The sequence below is a fragment of the Gastrolobium bilobum genome, unplaced genomic scaffold (genome assembly GCF_033153095.1).
Source record: "Gastrolobium bilobum isolate Gb01-03AN ecotype WA unplaced genomic scaffold, APGP_CSIRO_Gbil_v1 utg14467, whole genome shotgun sequence".
NCBI lineage: Eukaryota > Viridiplantae > Streptophyta > Magnoliopsida > Fabales > Fabaceae > Gastrolobium > Gastrolobium bilobum.
This window is the reverse complement of record NW_026897136.1, coordinates 123,592-148,197: the sequence shown is the minus strand read 5'-3', so window position 1 is coordinate 148,197 and position 24,606 is coordinate 123,592. Positions and strand designations below refer to the sequence as shown.

The window sequence follows — 24,606 nt, the reverse complement described above, 5'->3', positions numbered from 1 at the left end:
ATCAAGGGCTTGTGTTTTTCTTGGCTCATACCTAGTCTCTTGGTGGTGCAAGAAGAAAAATCCCATTGCTCACTCCAGTATTGAGGCTGAATACCGCAGCCTTGCCTTGGCCATTGTTGAAGTTCTTTGGCTCAGATCTCTTCTTCAAGAACTCTAGATTCCATTTAGCACTCCTCAAATTTCCTGTGACAACTTGAGACAGTATCTTTGTCCCATAATCCTGTGCTTCATGCCAAGACTAAGCACATGGAATTGGATATCTTCTTTGTGAGGGAACGCTTTCTTGCCAAGGATATTTTTGTTTCTCATATTCCTGCCCTGAATCAAGTGGTTGACAGTTTTACTAAAAGCCTCTGATCTCCAGATTTGCTACATTGTGAGACAAACTCACGGTTGTTGATACTGGTATCTTCACTCATTGACCCTGAGTTTGAGGGGGGCTATTAGTATATACAAAGTCACTTATTTGTTTACTTTATTAGTTACTGTGGTTCTATCTACAAAGGATTATATTTTATTAATTACTTAACTACTCAGTTACGGCTTAGTTACTTTTCTGTTGCATTGTTGTAACTGACTCACTTGCAGAGTCACTTACTTAGCTCGATAAATGGAGCATAGCTGTAACACACTTGTGACTCATTCAATATGGAAAAGACTCTTCTAATGTTTTTCTCTCTCTCACATTCCTTTCTCTTCCTTTCTTCTCTTTTCTTTGACCATTTACGAAGAGATTGTCTCTCCTACTTTCAAGTAGATTAGTATGCAACTGTTACCCTAATTCCCCATTTAATTGTAATCCATAAAACATAAGGAATGTTTAATATTGTCTGCAATTACACGTAAGGTTTGACAACTAAGTGTGCCTTTAGAAAAGCTTCTAAAAAAGCAATAATAAGATTGTGTATTTTGGAGCTTTTTATTACACAATTATTATATATTTTTTAATTAAAAAAATATTTTTTTCTTTAAAGAAGCACAAACACAGGTTCCCCTAAAGTGTGTTTTTAATATATACTACATATATATTGCAATTTACAACACAATTTGAAGAAACCAAAGGTTGAAAGAACTTTGTCAACCAACACAGTAGAGAACGTGGCATAAAAGTTGAGCAATACCTTTCGAAATGCAAACATATCAGCCAAAGGAATTGATAATATCATCTTTACAGTGATATCAAGAGCATCAACAAGTGCTCTATCCCCATAGAGTTCAAAAATTCCAAAGTTGACAAAGTTCCCCGATAGTGCTGCGACAAAAAAAAAAGGAAATGAATAAAATAGAACAAAAAAAAACTCATGAGCAATATAAATATATCATACTCCAACATAAAATGTTTACCCAATTACTTTTTGCTTCAAACACAAAAGGAAATGGATTAATAGATGATATCATAAATAACATTGCAAGTGGAAATGAAGCAATCAACCATAACAAGCTTAAGCAATATATATGTAAGAGAATATATATATACATATATGTAAGAGAATATATATATATATATATATATATATATATATGAAAAAAACATTTCTCCAACAACTTGAGATAAGTTTATCTCCGGCTACTCCAAAATTACGTCGTTTTGTTTATTTATTTTCTTAAATTAATTGATTCACCTTTTAATGGTTATGATTCCCTTTTTCTCTCTCTTCTTTTATCACCGTTGATCCATCTTTGTATGGTTATAATTTAGTAGCCGCAGATAAAATTATCTCAAACAGCTTGAAAAACGATAAGCCCATATAAGGAAAAACATTTCTCCGGCAACTTGAGATAAGTTTATCTCCGGCCACCCAAAACTACGTCGTTTTGTTTATTTTTTTCCTTATATTAATTGATTCACCTTTGAATGGTTATGATTCCTTTTTTCTCTCTCTTACTTTACCACCATTGATCCATCTTTGTACGGTTATAATTTAGTAACCGGAGATAAAATTATCTCAAGCAGCTTGAGAAATGATAAGCCCACATATATATATATATATATATATATATATATATATATATATATATATATTTTAAATATTAGAACTATTTTATTATTATTTTATAATAGTTAGAATACTCTATAAGTGTATTTGGGCTTAGCCCATTAGGTTTTTTAATCTATTTAAATAGAGAACTCTTGTACAAATATTATATAATTCAATAATATACAAATATTCTTTTCTAGTTGGTATCAGAGCTCTCGATTCTAAGGGCTCTGCTTCCGCAAATCACCGCCTTTAAAAACCAAACCCTACTTGCCTCTCGCCACCACAAAGTTGCCACTGCAAAAAAATTTCCGAGGACCTTTTGGATCGTGAGGACCCCTGCTTCACTCCGTTTTCTGAGATCTATTATTCTACGGAGGTTTCTTTTTCATCAAACGACCGGAACAACCAAAAAAAAAAAACGTATTGTTCACTAGTACTGTTCATCGGTACAATTCACCCGACACTGTTCATCAGGAAAAAAAAACGGAAGAGAAATTTATTTTATTTTACTGTTCTGATCGACTCTGTTTGATAAGATCACACACCCTACATCTCTTCTTCTTGCACTGATTTCAAAAATTCAAGGATTATGGATTCTGGTGCAACTGATCATATGACCTGTCCAGCTGATTCTTTTCTTTTATATCACTCTACTAGTGGTATCCGTACTTAGTTGTAGCTGATGGATCCCACAAATCAGTTGTGGGTTCTGGTAACATTCAAATTCAACCTTCCTTATTTTTAAAAAATGTTCTTTATGTTCCTCAGCTCTTTACTAATCTTATCTCCACTTATAAGCTTACAACTGACATGAATTGTGCTGTCACATTTTTTCCTACTCATTGTGCTATTCACGATATCACCACGGGGAGGACGGTTGGAGTTGCTAAGGAGCAAGGTGGGTTGTACTATCTTACTCCATAGCATGCTACACGAGATACCAGAAATCAATTATTGATGAATCATCACCCGTCCACTTCATTCTCGTAGATTTGGCACCATCACAAATGCCTCGGGAACCCGTCATTTGGATTATTGAAGTCAATGTTTCCTTCTTTGTTTAAGGATCAGTCAATTGACTCATTCCATTGTAATGTTTTTGAGCTAGTGAAACACCACCATGTGCCATTTCCATCAAGTTCAATAAAGAGTATTGAACCCTTTACTCTTATCCATTCGGATGTTTGGGGCTCTTCTAAAGTACATAATATTTCAGGTGCTAGGTGGTTTGTTTCTTTTATTGATGATTGCACTTGGTGACACAGATATTCTTGATAAAAGACAAGTCAGAAGTACCAGAATTGTTTATTCAATTTTATCAAATGATCGAGACACAGTTTGGTAAAAGTATTAAGGGATTAAGATCTCACAATGGTACGGAGTATGTCAACCAGCGTCTGTCACAATTCTTTTCAGATAAGGGTATGATTCATGAGCTCACATGTGTGGATACCCCTCAACAGAATGGGGTTGCTGAAAGAAAAAACCGACATTTGCTTGAAGTCACCAGAGCATTACTGTTTCAGACATCTGTACCCAACTCTTACTAGGGAGAAGCCTTATTAACTGACACCTATTTGATCAACCGCCTACATTCCAGAGTCCTTGGCCATGTAAGTCATGTTGATCTCATGGCCTCTTTTTTCCCTTCTGTTCCAATTATGCAAAGTCTCCAGTCTCGTATCTTTGGATGTATTGCCTTCGTCCATATCCATAAACAACATCGGAGTAAATTAGAGCCTAGAGCCCTTAAGTGTGTCTTCCTTGGTTATGCTCCCAACAAGAAAGGATACAAATGTTACCACCCTCCAAGTCGTAAATTATCTGTCTCTATGGATCTGAGTCTTACTTTCTACGCCCTCAGCTTCAGGGGGAAAACAATAGAGAAGCTTCATCTATTTTCTCCGAGTCTGAGTCTCCCTTTCTGTTACCTACATCTTCTACTCCAAGAGTTACCTTACATCACAATGAGAAGGAAGACTTAATTGTTGAGGCTGAAAATTCATCTGATTCCTCATGTGACATGCCTCCTATAGATAGACAGAAAGTACGCAAAGCTGGGAAACCCGAACTGTTGTACCAAAGGAAGAAACAACCCACACTACCCCACCAGCAGCTGCAATTGCCTGAACTGCTGTTAAGTACGGAACACACTACTTTTATTCCTGAGTCTGATATTAATTCTGATGACTTACCCATTGCTGTAAGAAAAGGGAAAAAGTCTTGTACCCAACACCCTATTTCTCCTTTTGTTTCCTCTAAGAATCTCTCTATGCAGCATAGAAGTTTTATTAGAGCACTTGACTCCATTTCAATCCCGAAATCAGTACATGAAGCATTAAAGGATGATAATTGGGTTCAAGCCATGCATGAGGAGATGAATGCACTGGAGAAGAATAATACATGGGAAGTTGTTGGCAGGCCAAAAGGAAAAATGACGGTAGGGTGCAGAAGGGTGTATACTCCAAAATATAATTCGGATGGGACTCTTGAGAGGTATAAAGCACGATTGGTAACCAAGAGATACACACGGACCTATGGTATTGATTACGAAGAAACATTTGCTCCAGTGGCCAAAATGAACACTGTAAGAGTTTTATTGTCCCTCGCGGCACATTTTAGCTGGGATTTAAATCAATTGATGTGAAAAATGCCTTCCTCAATGGTGAATTAGAAGAGGAGGTTTACATGTAAATTCCACCAGGATTTAACTCTACATATGGAGACAATAAAGTTTGCAGGTTAAAGAAGGCGTTGTATGGCTTGAAGCAATCCCCGCGTGCTTGGTTTGGAAGATTTACCAAAGTTATGCTTTTATTGAGATACAAGCAAAGCCAAGGAGATCATACGCATTTCTTTAAACATTCTCAGGAAGGTAAGACAATAATCCTTCTAGTTTATATTGATGACATTATTATAACAGGGGTTATATATGTGAGAAATGTGCTCTGAAAAAAAGACTGACTGCTGAATTTGAAGTTAAAGATCTTGAAAAACTGAGATATTTTCTTGGGATAGAAGATGCTCATTCAAAGCAAGGGATATTTATTTGTCAAAGAAAGTATGTTCTTGACCTCCTTAAAGAAGGAGGAAAACTTGGGTGTAAACCTTCCAGTACTCCGATTGAGCAGAATCACAGACTACTACTAGGAAGTGAAAGTAAGAGCTCTCCAGTTGACAAAGGACAATATCAACAAATAGTGGGAAGATTGATATATCTAGCTCATACTAGACCTGATCTAGCTTATGCAGTTAGTGTTGTTAGTCAATTTACGCATGATCCGAGGGAGAAACACTTGTGAGCTGTGGACAAAATTCTCCAATATCTGAAAGGCACACCAGGTAGAGGACTATTGATCCAGAGAGGAGGAAACATATCCTTAGAAGTTTATACAGACACCGATTATGCTGGATCCGTGACTGACCGATGATCTACTTCGGGCTATTGTATATTTCTCTATGGAAATCTTATAACATGGAGAAGTAAAAAGCAAAATGTGATTGCTAGATCAACTGCAGAAGCAGAATTTCGAGCTATGGCTCAAGGTATCTGTGAGTTATTGTAAAGAACCAATTTAACCCAAAAGCTTAAGCTGTTGGGTGAGGCTACATTACTGATTTTACATTACTGGAATTTCTTTCTTCGCACAGGTAGGTGGGCCTGTGCATTGTACACCCTTCAAGCCCAGCGGGCTCTCGTGTGAGAGGGCGTATTAAGATATATAAAATCATTAATGTAGCCTCACCCAACAACTTAAGCTTTTGGGTTGAATTGGTTCTTCACATGGTATCAGAGTTTCGTGTCCCGGGTTCGACCCTCATCGCCTCCCACTTTCTTTCTAGTGGAATTTCTTTCTTAGCACATGTAGGTGGGCCTGTGCATTGTCCACATTTCAAGCCCAATGTGCTCTCTTATGAGGGGGCGTGTTGAGATAATAAAAACCATTAAAAAGCCCTCACCCACCAGCTTAAGCTTTTGGGTTGAATTGGTTCTTTACAGTTATTATGGCTGAAAATCATTCTCGATGATCTCAAGGTGAGATATGAAGGATCTATGAAGTTACTTTATGATAACAAGTCAGCTATTTGTATAGCCCACAATCCAGTTTAGCACGATTGAACCAAACATATTGAGATCGATTGCCACTTCATTAAAGAGAAATTAGACAGTGGACTCATCACTACTCCGTATATTCCTTCTGGTCGTCAATTGGCTTATGTCTTAACTAAGGGTCTCCCTAATGATAGATTTCAAGAACTTACTACTAAGTTGAGAATGATAAATATCCATTCCTCAACTTGAGAGGGAATATTGTAAATATTAGAATTATTTTATTATTATTTTGTAATAGTTAGAATACTTTATAAGTGTATTTAGGCTTAGCCCATTAGATTTTTTAGTCTCTTTAAATAGAGAACTCTTGTACAAATATTATATAATTCAATAATATACAAATAATATACAAATCTTCTTTTCTAGTACAAATCTTCTTTTCTAGTATATATATATATATATATATATATATATATATATATATATATATATATATATATATATATATATATCATGACAAAATTACTTAAAAGGAGCAAGTAAAAATCCAAGCAAAACGATATTTAGAATATAATCTCATTCGATAATTATAAAAAGTGCGTTGGGCGGGGATCTAAAAAAAGAATTTACCACTTGGCATTTAGGTCTGGTGACAGAAATGTTACACAGATCAAAACCTAGATAATATATCATGCTTCCAGTGTAACAGTCCCTTCCACCACATCGAAAAATAAGAAAAGGATCGATAACTATAGTAATATGTCAAAGTATATACATACCTCGAGCAAGAATTATCAAACAAATTGATATCCCCTTGTATTTGGATGTGTACATGTCTGCTTTGTTAGGAAGAGACAAAATTTTTGATCCATAGGCAACAACCAGTTTACTGACTTCTCGAAAGAGCAGTATGCCATTAGGGGAAGAACACTCAAAAGTCAATCGCTGGGATTTGTTCTGGACTAGTTCAGCCATTAATTTCAACAGTGGAGTTGTTACCTACATCATGTTCTTGAAATCAAACATCCATCCAGCATGATGACAATAACAATATTTAAGAAATATTGGAGGTTCATTTTAACATGCCTTTTTCAGCATTTAATTGGCATTCAAGGATATGGTAACTAAAAGTTAAACATTGGTTGGAAGATGTGCAGGATTAGCATTTTTTACATGAATTATTTAACGCCTTCTTAAAATGCTAAAATTAGCCAAACTTAAGAATGAGGCCTATTGTTAGAAAGGTTTTACCCATTTTTGCCCTTTGGGACCAGGTATTTGGATCTCTATTATAGTGTCAACTTGATGAAATTGGAGGCTCTCTTCAAAAGATGACAGATCAAAGAGATTTTGCAAGTATTTTTGATGTGCATTAGTCCAGGCTACTTTTAATATAGTGGGGAATCTCAGGTTTTTCAGACTCGCAAGATTTTTATTTTTATTGGACGAGTCCTGAATTCAGGAATTAGTGACAAAAATCATAACCAAGGCCCTCATCCCAATATGTGGATTCAACTTTCATGGATCAATGGACAAGACTAGGCTCTATCAAAAGTCAAATTTTCAGCAGCAGCACTTTGAACAATGTCTTTTTTAATGTTGTAACCAAAAATTTAAGATATTCTTCTTTACCACTTTTGATTGGACTATCTTCCATTTGACCAACTTTTCTCATTGGAAACTTCCTCGCTTTTCTCACATGACTAAACCACCTTAGTTGCAATATAGGGCAGATGGCAAACCCCGATGCACAAGGCTCCCAGATTTACGAGGGAACAGATGAAGGTTGATTGGTCGCAACCTTACCCTTACATTTTTACAGAGAGATTATTTCCTAAACTTGAACCCGTGGCAATCTGTTATGAAAATATAAAAAGTACCACCTTTCCCCCTGCTGGACCCTTGTGTGCAATACGAACTCAGTAGAGTAGGAATCTCATCTTTAATCAAGAAGTTAGTGAGTATTTGGATAGGCTTTGTTTCTTATAAAAGCTGTTTTTTTTTTTTCAATAAAAAAAAAAGTCCTTTTGAAGAACTTGTGTTGGATATCAACTTTTACAAAAAACAGAATTTAAAATAAAAGTTAAAATGGTGCTTTTTTTAGAAGGCAAGATTCCTTGTTTATAAAAAAAGTAAAAGTTAAAGATTAAATATTTTTTTAAAAATCCAATTTTACTTCAACCTTATTCTAACCACTCCACCCCACTACCACCACATATCTTGTAAATTTATATATAAAAGGTGCTTATTAATTTTAACATCCAAATAATTTTTTTATTTAAAAGTGCTTTTTATGTGGTTATCCAAACGTGAAATAACTTCGGTGGGTACCGCTAGTTCTTGAACAGCCAACCATCGTACTGTAAAAATGGGATAGAGCCTACCTATGGTCCAACTTCTAAAAAAAGTCATTCGAAAAAAAGTAAGCCATAAAAAGTCATTTTTTTAAAAGTCCATCCAAATGGGCCTTTAGTTGCAATCATATATGAAGTACAAAGAATTGATCAAGATTGATTGCATAAAACTGTTCGATGGAAAGCAAATACTAGATTCACGCAATAAAAAATTTGGTAAATGATACAATGACAAATTATACAAAATAAAGCCGAATTAGGATGAGAATATTATACCAGTTATTTTTTTATCATTCTATAAACTGCATTGAAAGGAAAGAATGATGCATACCTCTGGGATATCAGCAAAATGTGCAATGCCTTTCAAAAGAAGTGGCATGCGTGCAGGATAAAGCCAATCAAAAAGGAATCCATATGTTCTACGACTGTCAAAAAGCAATTAAAAGAAACCAAAATAAACTAATACTCAACAAAGGAAACAGTTCAACAGCAATAAACCAACGAGCAAATAAAACAGAGGCCCTGTTTGATTATGTTTTAGTTTTTTTGTTCTTAGTACAGTTTTGTAAAATTGTTTCTAAGAATTGTTTTTCAGAACAAAAGAAGAAAAAAATCTGCTTGATAAAATTGTTTTTAAAAGAATTTTAAAACTCAAAAAACAAAAAAATTTGCTTGGTAATTTTGTTTTGAAAACATATTTTCAAAGTTAGAAAACATAAAACTCGTTTGATTATTTTCTTCATTTTGTAAGTTTGCCCACTTAAAAAACCCAAAAGCTGGGATCCAATCGTTGGTGAATCTCTTTGAAATCTGCTCAACCAAACTGTTTGATCCCTGAAAACTAAGTCTCTCAAATGCTTAAGCAACTTTCTTCAGAGAAGAATGTTGTTCCTTTAGAAGAGTGCTGATTGTTTAGATATACCTGAAAACATAGATGTATTGCAAAAACTAGTTTCAAACTAACAAGGACTTATTTTTCTTCTTTCTGTGTGTTTATTGATTGAAGAGGATAATGATAACAGGAGAGAGATGGAGGGATTGAGAGGAAAGTTAGAGGTGAAACGAAGAAGGGGAAAAAATTGAAATCGTAAATGATTTATAATAATATGTTGGTATTTACACTATTGCCATTAATGAAAAGAGAGTGTTCTCCGTGTTTGTGTAATTCTCAAAACAAAAAACGCGAAAACCAAAACAAAAACAAGTCAAAGGTGTTCTGAGATTTTTGTTCTAAAAACAGAAAACCGGTAATTGTTTTTAAAACTATTTTTAGGAAACACTCTTATCAAACAAATTTTTTGTTTTTTAATTTTCAAAACAAAAAAAAAAAACTGTTTTCTAAAACACTAATCAAACAGACCCAGAGTTTCAGATGTTTTAAATCAATGCCGAACCTATTAGTTGCCATTGCTATTCCTCGAAGGTCTCGCATCAACCCAATAAATGCATATTTTATGGCATCAGATTGGAACAATGCATCGGGTGTTGAATCTAATCTAACCAAAACCTTATGAAGAAGAATTATCAATCAGAATAAAGAAATAATCAAACAGGACAAATCAATAATAAAAATTAAATTGACAATACTATACTGTACATTTTGCTGCCATATTTTATATTTCTAAACAAGTTAGGCAGAATGCAATGGAGGTGCAATGTCACAGAAGAAGCTGAAGAGCAGAATCTTATTAACCAATTAACAAACAATGGATAAAAAGACTAAAAACACAATATTTTAAGTTCAACGATATACATGTATGTGGAGTACTTGTTTGCAATCGATCCATAGAAGAGGTGTACCACTGTATTATTTTGACCTTTATTTGTCCAAAGATGTAAACAGTGTCTTGTGTAACGTAATAAAGAAACTTTACGATGGAAATCAGAAAAACATCTTTTCAAAAGATTTAACAGTTGATTCATAAAAAGGAAATTAAAAGAAAAAGTAAATAAAAATCTAAACCTTCTAAAATTTAACATTACATTTTCTCTAATGATTCAGAAATCAAAAGTGTGCAAGCTAGAAATTTAACATGAATTGTAATGGCAAATAAAACTACCAACCTGTAGAAAAGGTTCCATTGAAGATTTAAATTTCAGGGGGCTGTCTTCCATGAATACCAACATGCCAATAGTATAATACAGAGTTGTTCTGCTGCGGAAACATTCCCAATATTCTAAAAAAGGGAATTGCTCCCTCTGAAAAAGAGAGGCAAACTTCTCCCTTAGAACTTGTTAATATGAACAAGCATGCATAAATACAAAAACTAAAAAAAGGAGTAGTAGTTTAAGTTCTTTTGTGCGTAATTGCTTGCTAAGAAAGTTTCACCGGTGATCATTCTTGCAAAGTTTCTTCTTCCCTGGTCATGAAATATGTCCAACAATATATTCCTAGCAATACTTACCTCTCTTACGTCTCTAGCACCCATGAGTTGCCTTGCTCTCCATGTTTTACAAAGTCCAATTTATATTTGTGTATTTTTTCTATTTTTTAAAGTGTCCATTTGTAACAAGCTTAAAGGTTGGTAATTTTTAACTTGAAGGGGAGCGTTAGAATATCTAGAAAGTCTTATAATATTATTATTGTGTCTTTGAATATTTTACAGTATCTTAGATGGTCTCTTATGAGAGATTTCCATTTTTTTATTATTTTTTATACAATGATGGAACTGAGATTTAAACTTCTGAACTCATGCAAACTACCCAAACCCCTCACCACAACCAATCCCAGTGGCTTGAGCTTTCCATTTTTCATTATATTTCATGGTTTGTTTCCTTTAATTAATTAAAATTAGGAGTTTAATATTAGTAAACATAAGGGTTCGAGTTTTGTATTTTGTATCACATCATTATATACAATATCATATCATTCAAAGTCTTTATTTTCTCTTTATCTCCTTCACTACATGAACCCTATAATTTCAACAGTAATAGTTCAAGAGCAAAACAGCAACAAGGAGGTCAAAAGTGCATCTCATCCTTATTAGTTAGAGGCAGCTCACATTCTGATTCGAAATTATGTGTTTAACAGTATCCAACTTAAGAAGCAGCTTTCCTGTCATGTATCTACAAAAACAAAATCCTTATCAAATTAATAGACAACAACCAAAATACAAAATTAGGTAAATAATAAATGCTAATACTCCAAGGAAGTTGAGATGGAACCAGACTGACCCAGATGCCAGTTCCAGAAAGAGACTTATGGTATGATCAATAACCTCTTTGCACTGCAAATAGAGATTCTCATATTATGAAATCAATATTAATAGCAATGCCAAGGATTCTGAAATCTACAATCCATCACCTTTGTGTAATACTTAAGATTGGTGGCAATCTTTACTACAATAACATTAAGTAGTAGTAGATGATCATGAAGTCCAAGAAGTTCGGATAACCGGGCATATAACTGCTGCAATTACAGTCGACAAAAACAAGAAAGTGACAATGACTGAACTTTCTTAAGAATATATGAAATTTGAAAGTAAAACAGCTTCCCATCCATTACCTTGGAAGAAAGAACAGCCTGGTCACCAATATAACACCTTCTAAGATGTTGTAAAAAAGTTAGTATGGCACGATCAAGTCTTTGCTTGCTCAAATCACTATGCCTCTGAATTATCCAAAAATCAAAATTCAAAACTAAGAAATAGGACAAGACTTTAGTGCATTTAAAAAGGAAGGCTGATTTAAAATAAAAATCAACTACAACTTCATGCTATTATCATTAGTTGAATAACAAGAAAACAAGAGGCAAATGTTTGAATCCGTGATTCAATAGCATAAGGGAGGCTTTTATTATATAAAACTACTATAACAATTACACAAGACCAAGATAACGATGTGGGGACAAGTTATCAACCTATTTTCAAAACTTCTAACTCCCTTAAGCTAAAACTTGTTACAAATGAACCCTAACAAATGAAAAATTAACCAAATAATATATTAGGCCCCTACAAAACATGGTGGCAAAGTCAACTTAGGGATGCTGGAGATGTCGGAGAAATGAAAATTGCTGGAAAGTCAACTCAGCAATGGCTAGAATGACCATCAACGGAAATGTCCAAGAAAGCAAATATACATAGCAAGAACTAAAACTTTTCCAAGTTCAAAAGAACACCAATTGGAAGCTTTAATCTCACGAAAACTCAAGAGACCCAACCAAAGCGCATGTCGGACAAAGTCTGACGGGCCACTATGTAGTTGGGACAAAATTTCAACGAAGCTGTTGAATAATATCTTAGAATATCTTCTATTTTAGGAAATAAATCCCATAATTTTAGGGATTGCACATCGTGGATTAATTAATTAAAAAAAATTATATTTTATTTCCTTTTTAATAGTGATTATAAATCCAATATATGATGAATCGGCTGAGGTATTTCCTTTAAGCCATTTAGAAATTCCTTTCAACATGATATCAGACATACGTTCTGTCCAGCCATCAAAGGAACCTTAGGTCATGCACCAGCCCTTAAGAAACCATAATTTCATATCTATCCCAGCCTGCATGCAACCCGAGGCAACCCTATCGCACCAAAAACCACCCCTGCACCTTTAGAGGCTTCCAATCTGGCACCATCCAAAAGCATCGTCATCAGAAACCCTGCCACACGCCGCCCTCTAGAGCTCCTTTTCTCACGCTGCTATTCTCATTTGGCTCTCCAGAAGGTCCTCTATCAGTTTTGGTGATTAATCTGATGAAATATAAGACTGAAATGTATTTTTCATATATTGATTGACACCCAAAGGGATCTTTATATACAGATTACAAAGTAGTTAAGGAGTTGAAGTAATAAATAAAATACACAGTAACCGAAGAGGCATCACACTACTCAAAGGAACAAGTAGCTAGAAACAAGTAGAAAACTCTAGAATATTCTACACTCCCCCTCAAGTTGGGAGATATATATTGATCATCCCCAACTTGCTAATTAAATCCTCAAATATGGGTTTGTGTAATCCTTTGGTGAGAATGTCGGCTGTTTGCTCCTTGGTAGGTATATATGACAAACATACACTACCCTCCTCCAATTTTTCTTTGATAAAATGACGATCAACCTCCACATGTTTGGTTCTGTCATGATGTACAGGATTTTGAGCAATACTGACTGCAGCCTTATTATCACAATAGAGTCTCACAGGTAGAGAATAAGATATCTTTAATTCTCCAAGGAGCCTTCTTAACCAGATTCCTTCACAAATGCCATGAGCTAGCGCCCGAAATTCTGCTTCTGCACTGCTTCTGGCAACAACAGTTTGTTTCTTACTTCTCCAGGTCACAAGATTTCCCCAGACATAGGTACAATATCCTGAAGTGGATCTTCGGTCCATAGCAGAGCCAGCCCAATCAGCATCTGTATAGATTTCTATCATCCTCTTGTGTCCCCTTTTAAAGAGCATTCCTCGACCAGGGGTGTTTTTGAGGTACTTGAGGATTCTATAAACAGCACTAAGGTGTTTTTCCTTAGGAGAATGCATGAATTGGCTAACCATGCTAACCGCAAATGCAATATCAGGCCGAGTGTGAGATAAGTAGATCAGCTTCCCTACCAACCTTTGGTATTGCTCCCTGTCAACATCTTTTCCATCTTCAATTCCCAATTTAATATTGGGTTCAACTGGAGTTTCTGCAGGCTTGCACCCAAGCATACCTGTTTCTTGTAGCAGGTCTAGAATATATTTCTTCTGAGATAAGGAAATTCCCGCCTTGCTACGAGCAACTTCCATTCCAAGGAAATATTTGAGAGATCCAAGATCCTTTAGTTCAAACTGACTAGCTAAACCCCATTTTAAAGATTTTATTTCTTCCCAGTCATCACCTGTGACAATTATGTCGTCAAGATAAACAATGAGGATAGCAATTTTGCCACTATCGGAGTGTTTAAAAAATAAAGTGTGATCAGTCTGAGCTTGGATAAATCCCCTTTCTTTAACAACACGAGTAAACTTTTCAAACCACTCTCTAGGGGATTGTTTAAGTCCATAAAGAGATTTCTTCAACATGCATACTGAACCATCTCCCTGTTCAAAACCAGGTGGTGGATCCATGTAAACTTCCTCATGTAAGTCCCCATTTAAGAAAGCGTTCTTTACGTCCAATTGATGCAAGGGCCAATCAAGGTTGGCAGCAAGTGATAGTAAGACTCGGATAGAGTTAAGTTTGGCAACGGGAGCGAACGTCTCCTGATAGTCTATCCCATAAGTCTGAGTAAATCCTTTGGCAACCAATCTGGCCTTATATTTGTTGATGTTGTTATCTGCATTAAATTTTATTGTGAACACCCATTTGCAACCTACAGTTTTCTTTCCTCTGGGAAGTGCCACGGACTCCCAAGTTCCATTTTTTTTAAGAGCATCCATTTCTTCAAAGACTGCATCCCTCCATTTAGGGTCATTAAGTGCCTCTTGGATATTTTTTGGTATTTTTGTACCGTCTAATATAGTGTTGAAAGCACGAAAACCTGGAGATAACTTTTCATATGAAATGTGATGAGAAATAGGATGAGCAGTGCAAGATCTAGTACCTTTTCGAAGGGCAATGGGCACATCTAGGTCAGCTGTACCAGTGTTCTCAAGTGAATTGCTGGAACTAGGACTCGGGTCAGAATCCTGGCAGTCTAGAGGATCTTGAGGAGATTTACGCCTGCTGTAGAATTTTCCCCATTTACCGGGAGGATCTCCAGTCTCTGGTACAATTGTTGTCCTTGTCTCCTGTACATGAACTCCCCCTGACTCCAAAGGTAAAGAAACAACAGATGTTTCCAAGGGTAAAGGTAAAACAGTAGAATTATTTGGATTCCAAGACTTGTCTTCATTTATACCAATAGACTCCCCCTGAAGAGAAGTCGAGGGAAAAAATGATTGTGTTTCACAAAAAGTAACATCCATAGAAACAAAGACCTTTCGAAGAGAAGGTGAGTAGCACTTGTAACCTTTTTGATTAGGAGGATATCCTATGAAGACACATTTAACAGACTTATGATCAAGTTTGGACCTTTGATGTGGAGGAATATGAACAAAAACCACGCAGCCAAACAACTTTGGAGGAAGGGAAGAGAGAGCCCGAAAGGAGGGAAAAGAGCGGGTAAGGCAAGATATGGGAGAATGAAAATCCAGGACGCGAGAGGGCATCCGATTGATGAGATATGAGGCAGTCAAGACAGCCTCCCCCCACAGGTATTTAGGGACGTGCATTGTAGACAAGAGGGCTCTAGCAACTTCAACGAGATGTCTATTTTTCCTTTCAGCCACCCCATTTTGTTGAGGGGTGTTAGGACAAGAACTTTGATAGATAATACCTTGCTTGGTTAGGTAATCACCAAGAACAGAATTAAAATATTCAGTACCGTTATCAGTTCGCAGGATTTGGATAGAGGTCTGGAATTGAGTTTGTACCATAGCATGAAAATTTTTAAAAGTGGCTGCAGCTTTAGACTTATCTTTTAGAAGATATACCCAGCATACTCTAGAATGATCATCAATGAAGGTAATAAACCAACGAGTTCCAGATATATTTTTTTCACGAGCTGGGCCCCAAATATCACTATGAATCAATGTAAATGGAGACGAAACATGATAATCTCTAGGGAAATAAGAAACACGAGAGTGTTTTGCAAACTGACAATCATCACAAAAAAAGGAACTTGGTTTTTTGTTGATAAATAAGTTTGGAAGCAGCTTTCGAAGATAAAAGAAATTTGGGTGTCCTAAACGACGATGCCACAACAAAACATCATTACAATCGTCTGATAAACATAAAGAGTGATTTGCAAAAAATCTCTTTTCATGAGAATCTTCTTCAAAATAGTAAAGCCCTTCTTCCTCTCTAGCACTGCCAATCATCAGCCCCGAATCCTGTTCCTGAAAAACACAGGTTTTGGTAGAGAATTTAGCAACACAATGCAATTCAGAGGAAAGTTTACTAATAGAGATAAGGTTACAAGTAAGAGAAGGGACATGAAGGACAGAATTCAGAGTAATATGTTCAGAGAGCTTAATGGATCCCTTTCCCGCAATATTAGAGAAACTACCATCAGCAGTCCTTATTCGTGACTGGTGATAATAAGGGGTATAAGAACAAAACAGGGATGCATTACCTGTCATATGATCAGAAGCTCCCGAATCAAGAATCCAACGACTACTATGATCAACATGGAATGCCATACCTTGTTGAGCAACATGACTAGTTGCCTCAGCAGATTGAGACATCACCTTCTGAAATTGCTCATAATTCTTACCGTTTAAACGGTGGTTAGTAATCTGTATAGTTGGGTTGTCTCCGGAAGACGAAGAACAGGGAAGAGGAAAGACACCGGAAACATTACCGGATGATTTTTCAGAATGCTTATTCTCAGCCTCAATATTTTCAACTTCCATTGTTCAAAATAAAAAAAAAAACAAAAAAGGAACTCCAATCGTTCAGAACCGAAAAGTCACGAAGAGGAACCAACTGGACCCAGCAAGAAGAGTGCTCCAATCGTGATTTAAACCCCCAGAACAGGAAGAGGAAGGCCAGGCGAGCCGTTCTGTGAAAGTCGCGTGACAAACGGAGGCCGGTAGGGCGGCGCGTGGCTCACACGCGCCGGAGAGGCAGTTCTGCAGTGGCGGCGCGTGGCGGCGCGTGGCGGCGCGTTGCTGACTTTCCGGCGACGGGGCTGACGTGGGTCGACTCGAAAATGGCTTCTGAGTCCAATGGTGGCCTTGGTTTCGTGATTGGAGGGGTCCAGATATGGTTTCTGAGTTATTTTAATAAACAGTGAAAAATGGAAAACGGAAGGAAACGTAGAGGTTTACAAGATGACCACAGGATAACCTGCTCTTGATACCATGATGAAATATAAGACTGAAATGTATTTTTCATATATTGATTGACACCCAAAGGGATCTTTATATACAGATTACAAGGTAGTTAAGGAGTTGAAGTAATAAATAAAATACACAGTAACCGAAGAGGCATCACACTACTCAAAGGGACAAGTAGCTAGAAACAAGTAGAAAACTCTAGAATATTCTACATAATCGTTGTTTTCTTGATCGTTTTAAGAGTAAGTAAATGAAGACCTTGAAGTTTAATGATCTTTGGATAAAAGAAAAATTGTGAATGAAAATGAAGTGTGCAAAATCAAACAAGTTTTACGACTATGAAAGCAACAAATGGGGGCAAATAAGAACAAATGATAAATTGAAAGTTGTAAGGGCTGAGTACTATATCAAGAAATTAAATATACAACTTTAGCATTACACTCATCACCACACTTGGGCATACCTATGCATGACCAAAAAAGCCAAAAATCCTACACCAAATAGACCTAGCAGCAATGTATTAAATAAGCAATTGGTTATGGTTAGAACCCAAAGTGTTACTAAGGTATATGTTAGGAGGAAAAAGAAGGCTAACATCAGTGTTACAAAGGTACATGTTAAGAAGAAAGAGAAGGCTAATTCAAGTCACCATTTTCTTCTGATAACTTATTTTCAAAAATAATATGTCTAAAAAACACAGTTACAGCACAACTTTGGCAAGCACCATTTAAGGTGATCAACGTTTTGAAATCCAAAGAAAGCACCAAAGGTTATTTTTAAAGGCTTCTAAAAAGAACTTGTAAAGAATACATTCAACCCAAAAGCTTAAGCTGTTAGGTGAAGACCCATCAATGGTTTATATACTTCTCTAACACGCCCCATCACACAAGAGTCCATTGGGCATGAAGGGTAAACAATGCACAGACTCACCTACCTGTACTAAGAAATTCCACAAGAGAAAGCGGGGGCGGCGAGGATCGAACGCGTGACCACTTAGCACTAAGGCTTTGATGATTTATATTATTCATCACAAGAGCTGTTGGGTGAGGGCCTCTTTAATGATTTATATTATTCTCTAACATGCTCCCTCACAAGAGATTTCATTGGGCTTGAAAGGTGGATGGTGCATCAGGCCCAATCTACCTGAACTAAAAAATTCCACAAAGAAAATGGGAGGCGGCAAGGATCGAACACGGGACACCAAGGATCTGATACCATGTAAAGAACCAATTCTCTATCCATTCTGTTACTCTGCAGGATCTGAGTACAGAGAAAACGATTGGAGTGGGCCGTGAGTCACGGGGTCTTTACTATCTGGTTATAACTCATCCTTCAGTGGCATGCTCTCTCACAGAATCTCCTCAACTTATCCACAGTTGCCTCAGTCATCCAAGTCTATCAAAATTGAAGAAAATGGTTCCTCTTTTATCTAGTCTTCAGTCTTTAGATTGTCTATCATGTCAACAAGGGAAGCACACACGCTCCTCTTTTTTCAGTCGAGACAATAAACGAGCTAATGCTTCTTTCTCTCTTATTCATTCAGATATTTAGAGTCCAAGTCGTACTTTGTCTGTTATAGTCTTTCGATATTTTGTTACGTTTATTGATGATTATTCCATTTGTACCTGGGTTTATTTAATGAAAAATCGTTCCAAGTTAGTTTTCATTTAGAAAAGGTTCTCTACTGAGGTTCATATTCAATTTGGTGCCTCTGTTCATATTTTACATAGTGATAATGCTAAGGAATATGTTTCTTTTAACTTTTCTAATTTCTTGGCTACACAAGGTACTTTACACCAGACTACTTGTCCTCACACTCCACAACAAAATGGGGTGGTCGAACGTAAAAAATGACATCTAAGTGAAACCGCCCAGTCTCTTCTTATTCACATGGATATTCCTCTTCACTTCTGAGCAGATGCAGTACTCGCCTCTTGTTTTCTCATCAAAGCATGCCTTCCTTTGTGCATAACAATGACATTCCCCATAACCTGTTATTTCCAGATGCTCTTCTCTATCCTCTATCCTCTATGCTCACATGTCTTTGGTTGTACCTAGTTGTTGACATCAAAAGGAAAGCCGAAATGATTATTCTGGTTAAGCTTGTAGTGGGTGATTTAATCTTGAATATCCTCAGTGTGTATGCACCCCAAGTGGGATTGCAACCAAATCATAAGAGCCAATTTTGGGAAGACTTGGAGGAGGTTTTGAGGGGGATACCACGAGAGGAGAAGATTTTCTTAGGAGGAGATCTAAATTGGTCATGTTGGTAAAAACAATGGAGGTTTTGATAGAATTCATGGAAGTTTTGGCTATGGCATGAGAAACGAGACTGGGGACGATATCTTGAATGTTGCACTAGCCTACGATTTGATGCTAGCGAACACCTTTTTTCGAAAAAGGGAGTCACGTCTAATCACATATCATAGTGGCCATAGCCGTAGTTAGATTGATTTCTTTATGGCTAGAAGAAAAGATAGAATTTCTTGTGTCAACTATAAGGTCTACCCTGGATCGCTACACCACATAAGCTGGTAGTTCTGGAGGTTCGGTTCAACAAAGTACTTACAATGAGGAAGAGGGCCCAGAACCCAAGGTTAAGATGGTGGAAGCTTAAGAAGGAAAAAGAGTGAGTTCAATGAAAGAATGTTGCATGAAGGACCTTGGGAGTTTGATGGAGGAGCAAATGCAATATGAAATGAAATGGCTATGTGTATTACGAATATGGGAAGAGTGTTGGGAGAAAGCAAAGAAAATGGATTTCATACAAAGGAAACATGGTGGTGGAATGGAGAGGTGCAAGAGGCAATCAAACAGAAGAAGGAATGCTTTAGATCTTTGCATAAAAGTCCCAACGAAAAGAACTTGCAAAAATTTAGATTGGCGAGAAAAATGCAAAGAAAGCAGTGCGGGAAGCTAGAGGCAAGGTTTCCGATGATTTTCATAAAAATCTTGGGAGCAAGGATGGTGAAAAAGGTATATATAAACTTGCAAAAATAAGGGATAAGAAAGGTAAAAACCCCACCCAAGTTAGATGCATCAAGGATGAAAATCAAAAAAAATTGGTAAGAGATAAAGATGTAAATGAAAGATGGATGAACTACTTTAACAAGTTGTTTAATGGGGATGGCGATAAAAGCGAGATGGACTTGGAGGATGCTTATAATGATTTGAATGGAAGATTTGTGCATAGAATTAATACACATGAAGTTAAGGAGACTTTAAAGATGATGAAGAATAATAAAGCCTTGAGACTTGATGGTGTCCCTATTGAACTGTGGAAAGGCCTGCGGGATGTGGCAATAAAATGGTTGGCCAACCTTTTTAATAAGATTCTTTAGACAAATAAGATGCCTGATGCATGGATGAAAAGTATGATTGTGCCGATTTACAAAAATAAGGGAGATATACATAATTGTTCAAACTATAGAGGCATTAAGCTAATAAGCCATACTTTGAAGTTGTGGGAGAAAGTTATTGAACATCGCTTGAGAAGAGACACCAAGGTTTCTATAAATCAATTTGGATTTATGCCAGGAAGATGTACCATGGAAGCCATTTTCTTGATGAGACAATTAATGAAAAGATATCGAGAAAAGAAGGACTTACATATAGTGTTCATAGATCTTGATAAAGCATATGATAGGATTCCAAGGAAAGTTTTATGGTGGGTTCTTGAGAAGAAAAAAGTATCATCAAAGTATGTAATGGCAATCAAGGATATGTATGATGGGGCTACTACATGTGTGAAAGCTTGTAATGGAACATAAAGTTATTTTCCTATCACGGTAGGTGTACACCAAGGTTCGGCTCTAAGTCCTTATCTCTTTGCCTTAGTTATGGATGAACTAACAAAAAATATTCAAGAGGAAGTGTCATGGCGTATGCTTTTTGCAGATGATATTGTGCTTATTGACGAGAACAAAGACAGTGTTAATAGAAAACTTGAATTGTGGAGAAGCACGTTGGAATATAAAGTATTCACGTTAAGTCGGAGCAAGTCTGAGTATTTGAAGTGAGTTTTCTCTGGCAAGAGAGGAAGACTAAGATCCTGTGCATCTACTTGGTCAAGAGGTACCCAAGAAATATGTTTTTAGATACCTACGATCCATTTTGTAAAAAGGAGAAGAGATTCATAAGGATGTAAATCATAGAATCAGAGCAGGGTGGATGAAATTGCGTAGTGCATCTGCATTTTTGTGTGACCGAAAAATCCCCGTTAAATTAAAAGAAAAATTCTATAGAACAGCAGTAACGTCTGCAATGCTATATGGCGCTGAATGTTGGCCAACACATAGACAACATGAGCATAAAATGGGAACAGAGATGAGAATGTTAAAGTGGATGTGTGGTTATACGAGGATGGATAACATAAGAAATGAAGGTATTCAACGAAAAGTAGGAGTACTACCGATGCCTGAAAAGATGAGAGAACATAGATTGAGATGATTTGGGCACATTATGAGAAGACCCCTGGAAGCTCTCGCAAAAACAAAAGTTTGTTACCAAAAGCTTAACAAAAAAAAAAAGAGGTAAATCGAAACTTACTTGGGGGAAGGTAGTAAAGCAAGACTTAATGGAATGGAACATAGATTGGCAGAGTAGACCCGTTGTTATTCCTATGTTCCAGATGGTCCCTTTTTAGGCATTTTACCTCTTCATCTCCCCCTCTTCTTCTTTTCCCTTTCTTTTATCACTTATATATATATATATATATTATTACTATTTTATTTATTTATTTTTATTTTTTATCTTTTTTGAACCCTTTCATATTTTTTATTTGGGTTCATCTACCATTGACCCTAATTAATTTGGTATAAAAGTGTTAATGTTGATTCTCGTCTTCAAAAGGGTTATCGTTGTTCTCCTGATCTTAAACGTTATACTGTTTCCGCTGATATCACTTTTTTTTATCAACAACCCTTTCATTCTATCTCATCTCAGTTTTCACAGGTTCTTCTTGTTCCTTGTCTTGACTTGTATTTACTAGTTGCAGGTGACTCAATCACAGAGGAGCGACCTCTTTCTTCTATCCCTAAGGACCACCCTTTTCTCACCTATTAATGTCGTTAGATTGTGCCTCCTGAGGACTTGACCCTGGCTGACTCATCGCATTCTCCTGTCGACTCTTCCCCTCCGGATCTGTAAAGAACCAATTCAACCCAAAAGTTTAAGCTGTTAGGTGAGAGCCTCTTTAATAGTTTATATTATACTCTAACACGCCCCCTCGGAAGAGAGCCCAATTGGGCTTGAAAGGTGGATGATGCATCAGACCCAGCTTACTTGTGCTAAGAAAATTCACAAAGAAAATAGGAGGTGGCGAGGATCGAACCCGGGACACAAAGGCTCTGATACTATGTAAAGAACCAATTCAACACAAAAGCTTAAGCTGTTAGGTGAGAGCCTCTTTAATGGTTTACATTATACTCTAACAGGATCCTTCACCTATGCTCTTCCCATTGCCCAAAGAAAAGGTATACGTACTACTCGTAACCTTTATCCTCTTTATACCTTTTTGAGCTATGACCGTCTTTCTATTCCTCATTTCACCTTTGTTTCTAGTCTTTCTTCTGTTCCTATTACTCAGACCAGAGGTGAAGCACTTTCCCATCCAAGGTGGCGCCAAGCGATGCTTGATGAGATGGATCTTGGGATCTTGTTTCGGTTGTCAGTGGATCTTAACTGTCAAGGTTGGACGGATGGCCATGTTAACCATCTCAAGGTGTGCTTAGTCGCCAAGAGCTTTACTTAGATTATTGACCTTGACTATAGTGACACGTTCTCTCCTGTCGCTAAGATGGCATCTGTCCGCATATTTCTTGCCCTCGCTGTTGTTCGTCACTGGCCACTCCTTCAACTGGACATTAAAAATGCTTTTCTTCATGGTGATTTACAAGAAGAGATTTACATGGAGCAACCACCTGGCTTTGTTGTTCAGGGGGAGTCTGGAATGGTGTATAGACTTCGTAAGTCCTTATATGGCCTCAAGCAGTCTCCTCGAGCGTGGTTCAAGTAGTTTCAATTCTGTCGTTCAGGCTTTTGGTTTAATCCGTAGTGAGGTTGATCATTCGGTGTTTTATAGGTGCACATCTCCTGATAAGTGCATCTATCTGTTAGTCTATGTCGATGACATCATTCTCAGTGAAGTGATCAAGCTAGGATTGACCAATTAAAACAATATTTGTTCGGTCAATTTCAAACAAAGGATCTTCATTACTTATTAGGGATTGAGGTGACACAGTCTAAACAGGGCATTTCCATTTGTCAGAGGAAATATGCCTTAGCTATCTTAAAGGAGACTGGTATATTAAGGTGTAAGCCAGTAGATACACCCATGGATCCTAATAATCAAATTATTACCCGGACAGGGGGAGCCATTATCTGATCCTGGACGTTCGGAGGTTGATTAGAAAGCTCAATTAACTCACGGTGACTAGACCAGACATCTTTTTTGTTGTTAGTGTGGCTAGTCAGTTTCTTGACTCCCCTTGTGATTCTCATTGGGACGTTGCTGTGAGGATCCTCTGGTACATAAAAAGAGCACTAGGGAAAAGGCTTATTATATTCAGATAAGGGACATACAGAAATTTGTGATTACTCAGATGTCGATTGGGCAGGATCACCTTCGGATAGACGATCTACTTCAAGTTATTGTATCATCATTGTAGGAAACCTGATTTCTTGGAAGAGTAAGGAACAAACTGTTGTCGCCCGATCCAGTGCAGAGGCCAAGTATCGTCCAATGAGAGCTGCCATTTGCGAACTAATCTGGCTAAAGCAGTTGATTCAGGAACTTCATCTTTGTGAACAGAAACAGCCCATGACACTCATTTGTGACAATCAAGTTGCGCTTCATATATCACCTAATCATGTATTTCATGAGTGAACCAAGCACATAGAGATCGATTGTCACTTCTTTCGAGAAAAGATTTAGTCAGGAGAAATCAAAACGGCATTTGTTAACTACAAAGATCTACTCGCAGATGTCTTCACTAATACGCTTAGAGGTCCTCGGGTTGAATACATTTGTAACAAGCAGAGTGTTCACAATATATACACACCAGTGTTCACAATATATACACACCAGCTTGAGGGGGAGTGTTAGAATAGTATGCTAAAGTAGTATAGTGTATATAATATAATAGTCTCACATCTTGTATATGATAAATTAGTTTTTGTACTTGTATATATATATATATATATATATATATATATATATATATATATATATATTCCCTGTGTGCTCGTATTAGACACACAATTATCCAATCTTAAGTGAACTAAACTAAAAACGAGAAAGCAAAATCAGGCTTCAATCAAATATTCAAAAAGTTTTGATCCCTAATGTTCATTAAAATAATTTGCAAGATTAAACAGCACAAAATTAAAAAACAGGATGCCTCAAATAGCAGCA

General features: G+C 36.6%; 1 protein-coding gene across 4 annotated transcripts in view; it reads right to left on the bottom strand.

Annotated features, from left to right (window-relative positions):
- Positions 1-24,606, bottom strand: part of LOC133304431 (uncharacterized) — an 85,849-nt gene that overhangs the window by 27,750 nt on the left and 33,493 nt on the right. For 3 of the 4 annotated variants that reach the window (XM_061504466.1, XM_061504468.1, XM_061504469.1), the window contains 9 exons: positions 11,896-12,000; positions 11,695-11,799; positions 11,565-11,617; positions 11,393-11,456; positions 10,455-10,589; positions 9,785-9,897; positions 8,722-8,815; positions 6,816-7,035; positions 1,122-1,252 (listed from right to left, as the gene is read on the bottom strand). In XM_061504466.1, the coding sequence (XP_061360450.1) occupies positions 1,122-1,252; positions 6,816-7,035; positions 8,722-8,815; positions 9,785-9,897; positions 10,455-10,589; positions 11,393-11,456; positions 11,565-11,617; positions 11,695-11,799; positions 11,896-12,000 (1,020 nt within the window). The remainder of the gene's footprint in view (positions 1-1,121; positions 1,253-6,815; positions 7,036-8,721; positions 8,816-9,784; positions 9,898-10,454; positions 10,590-11,392; positions 11,457-11,564; positions 11,618-11,694; positions 11,800-11,895; positions 12,001-24,606) is intronic. The other variant, XM_061504467.1, reaches the window with a different exon arrangement.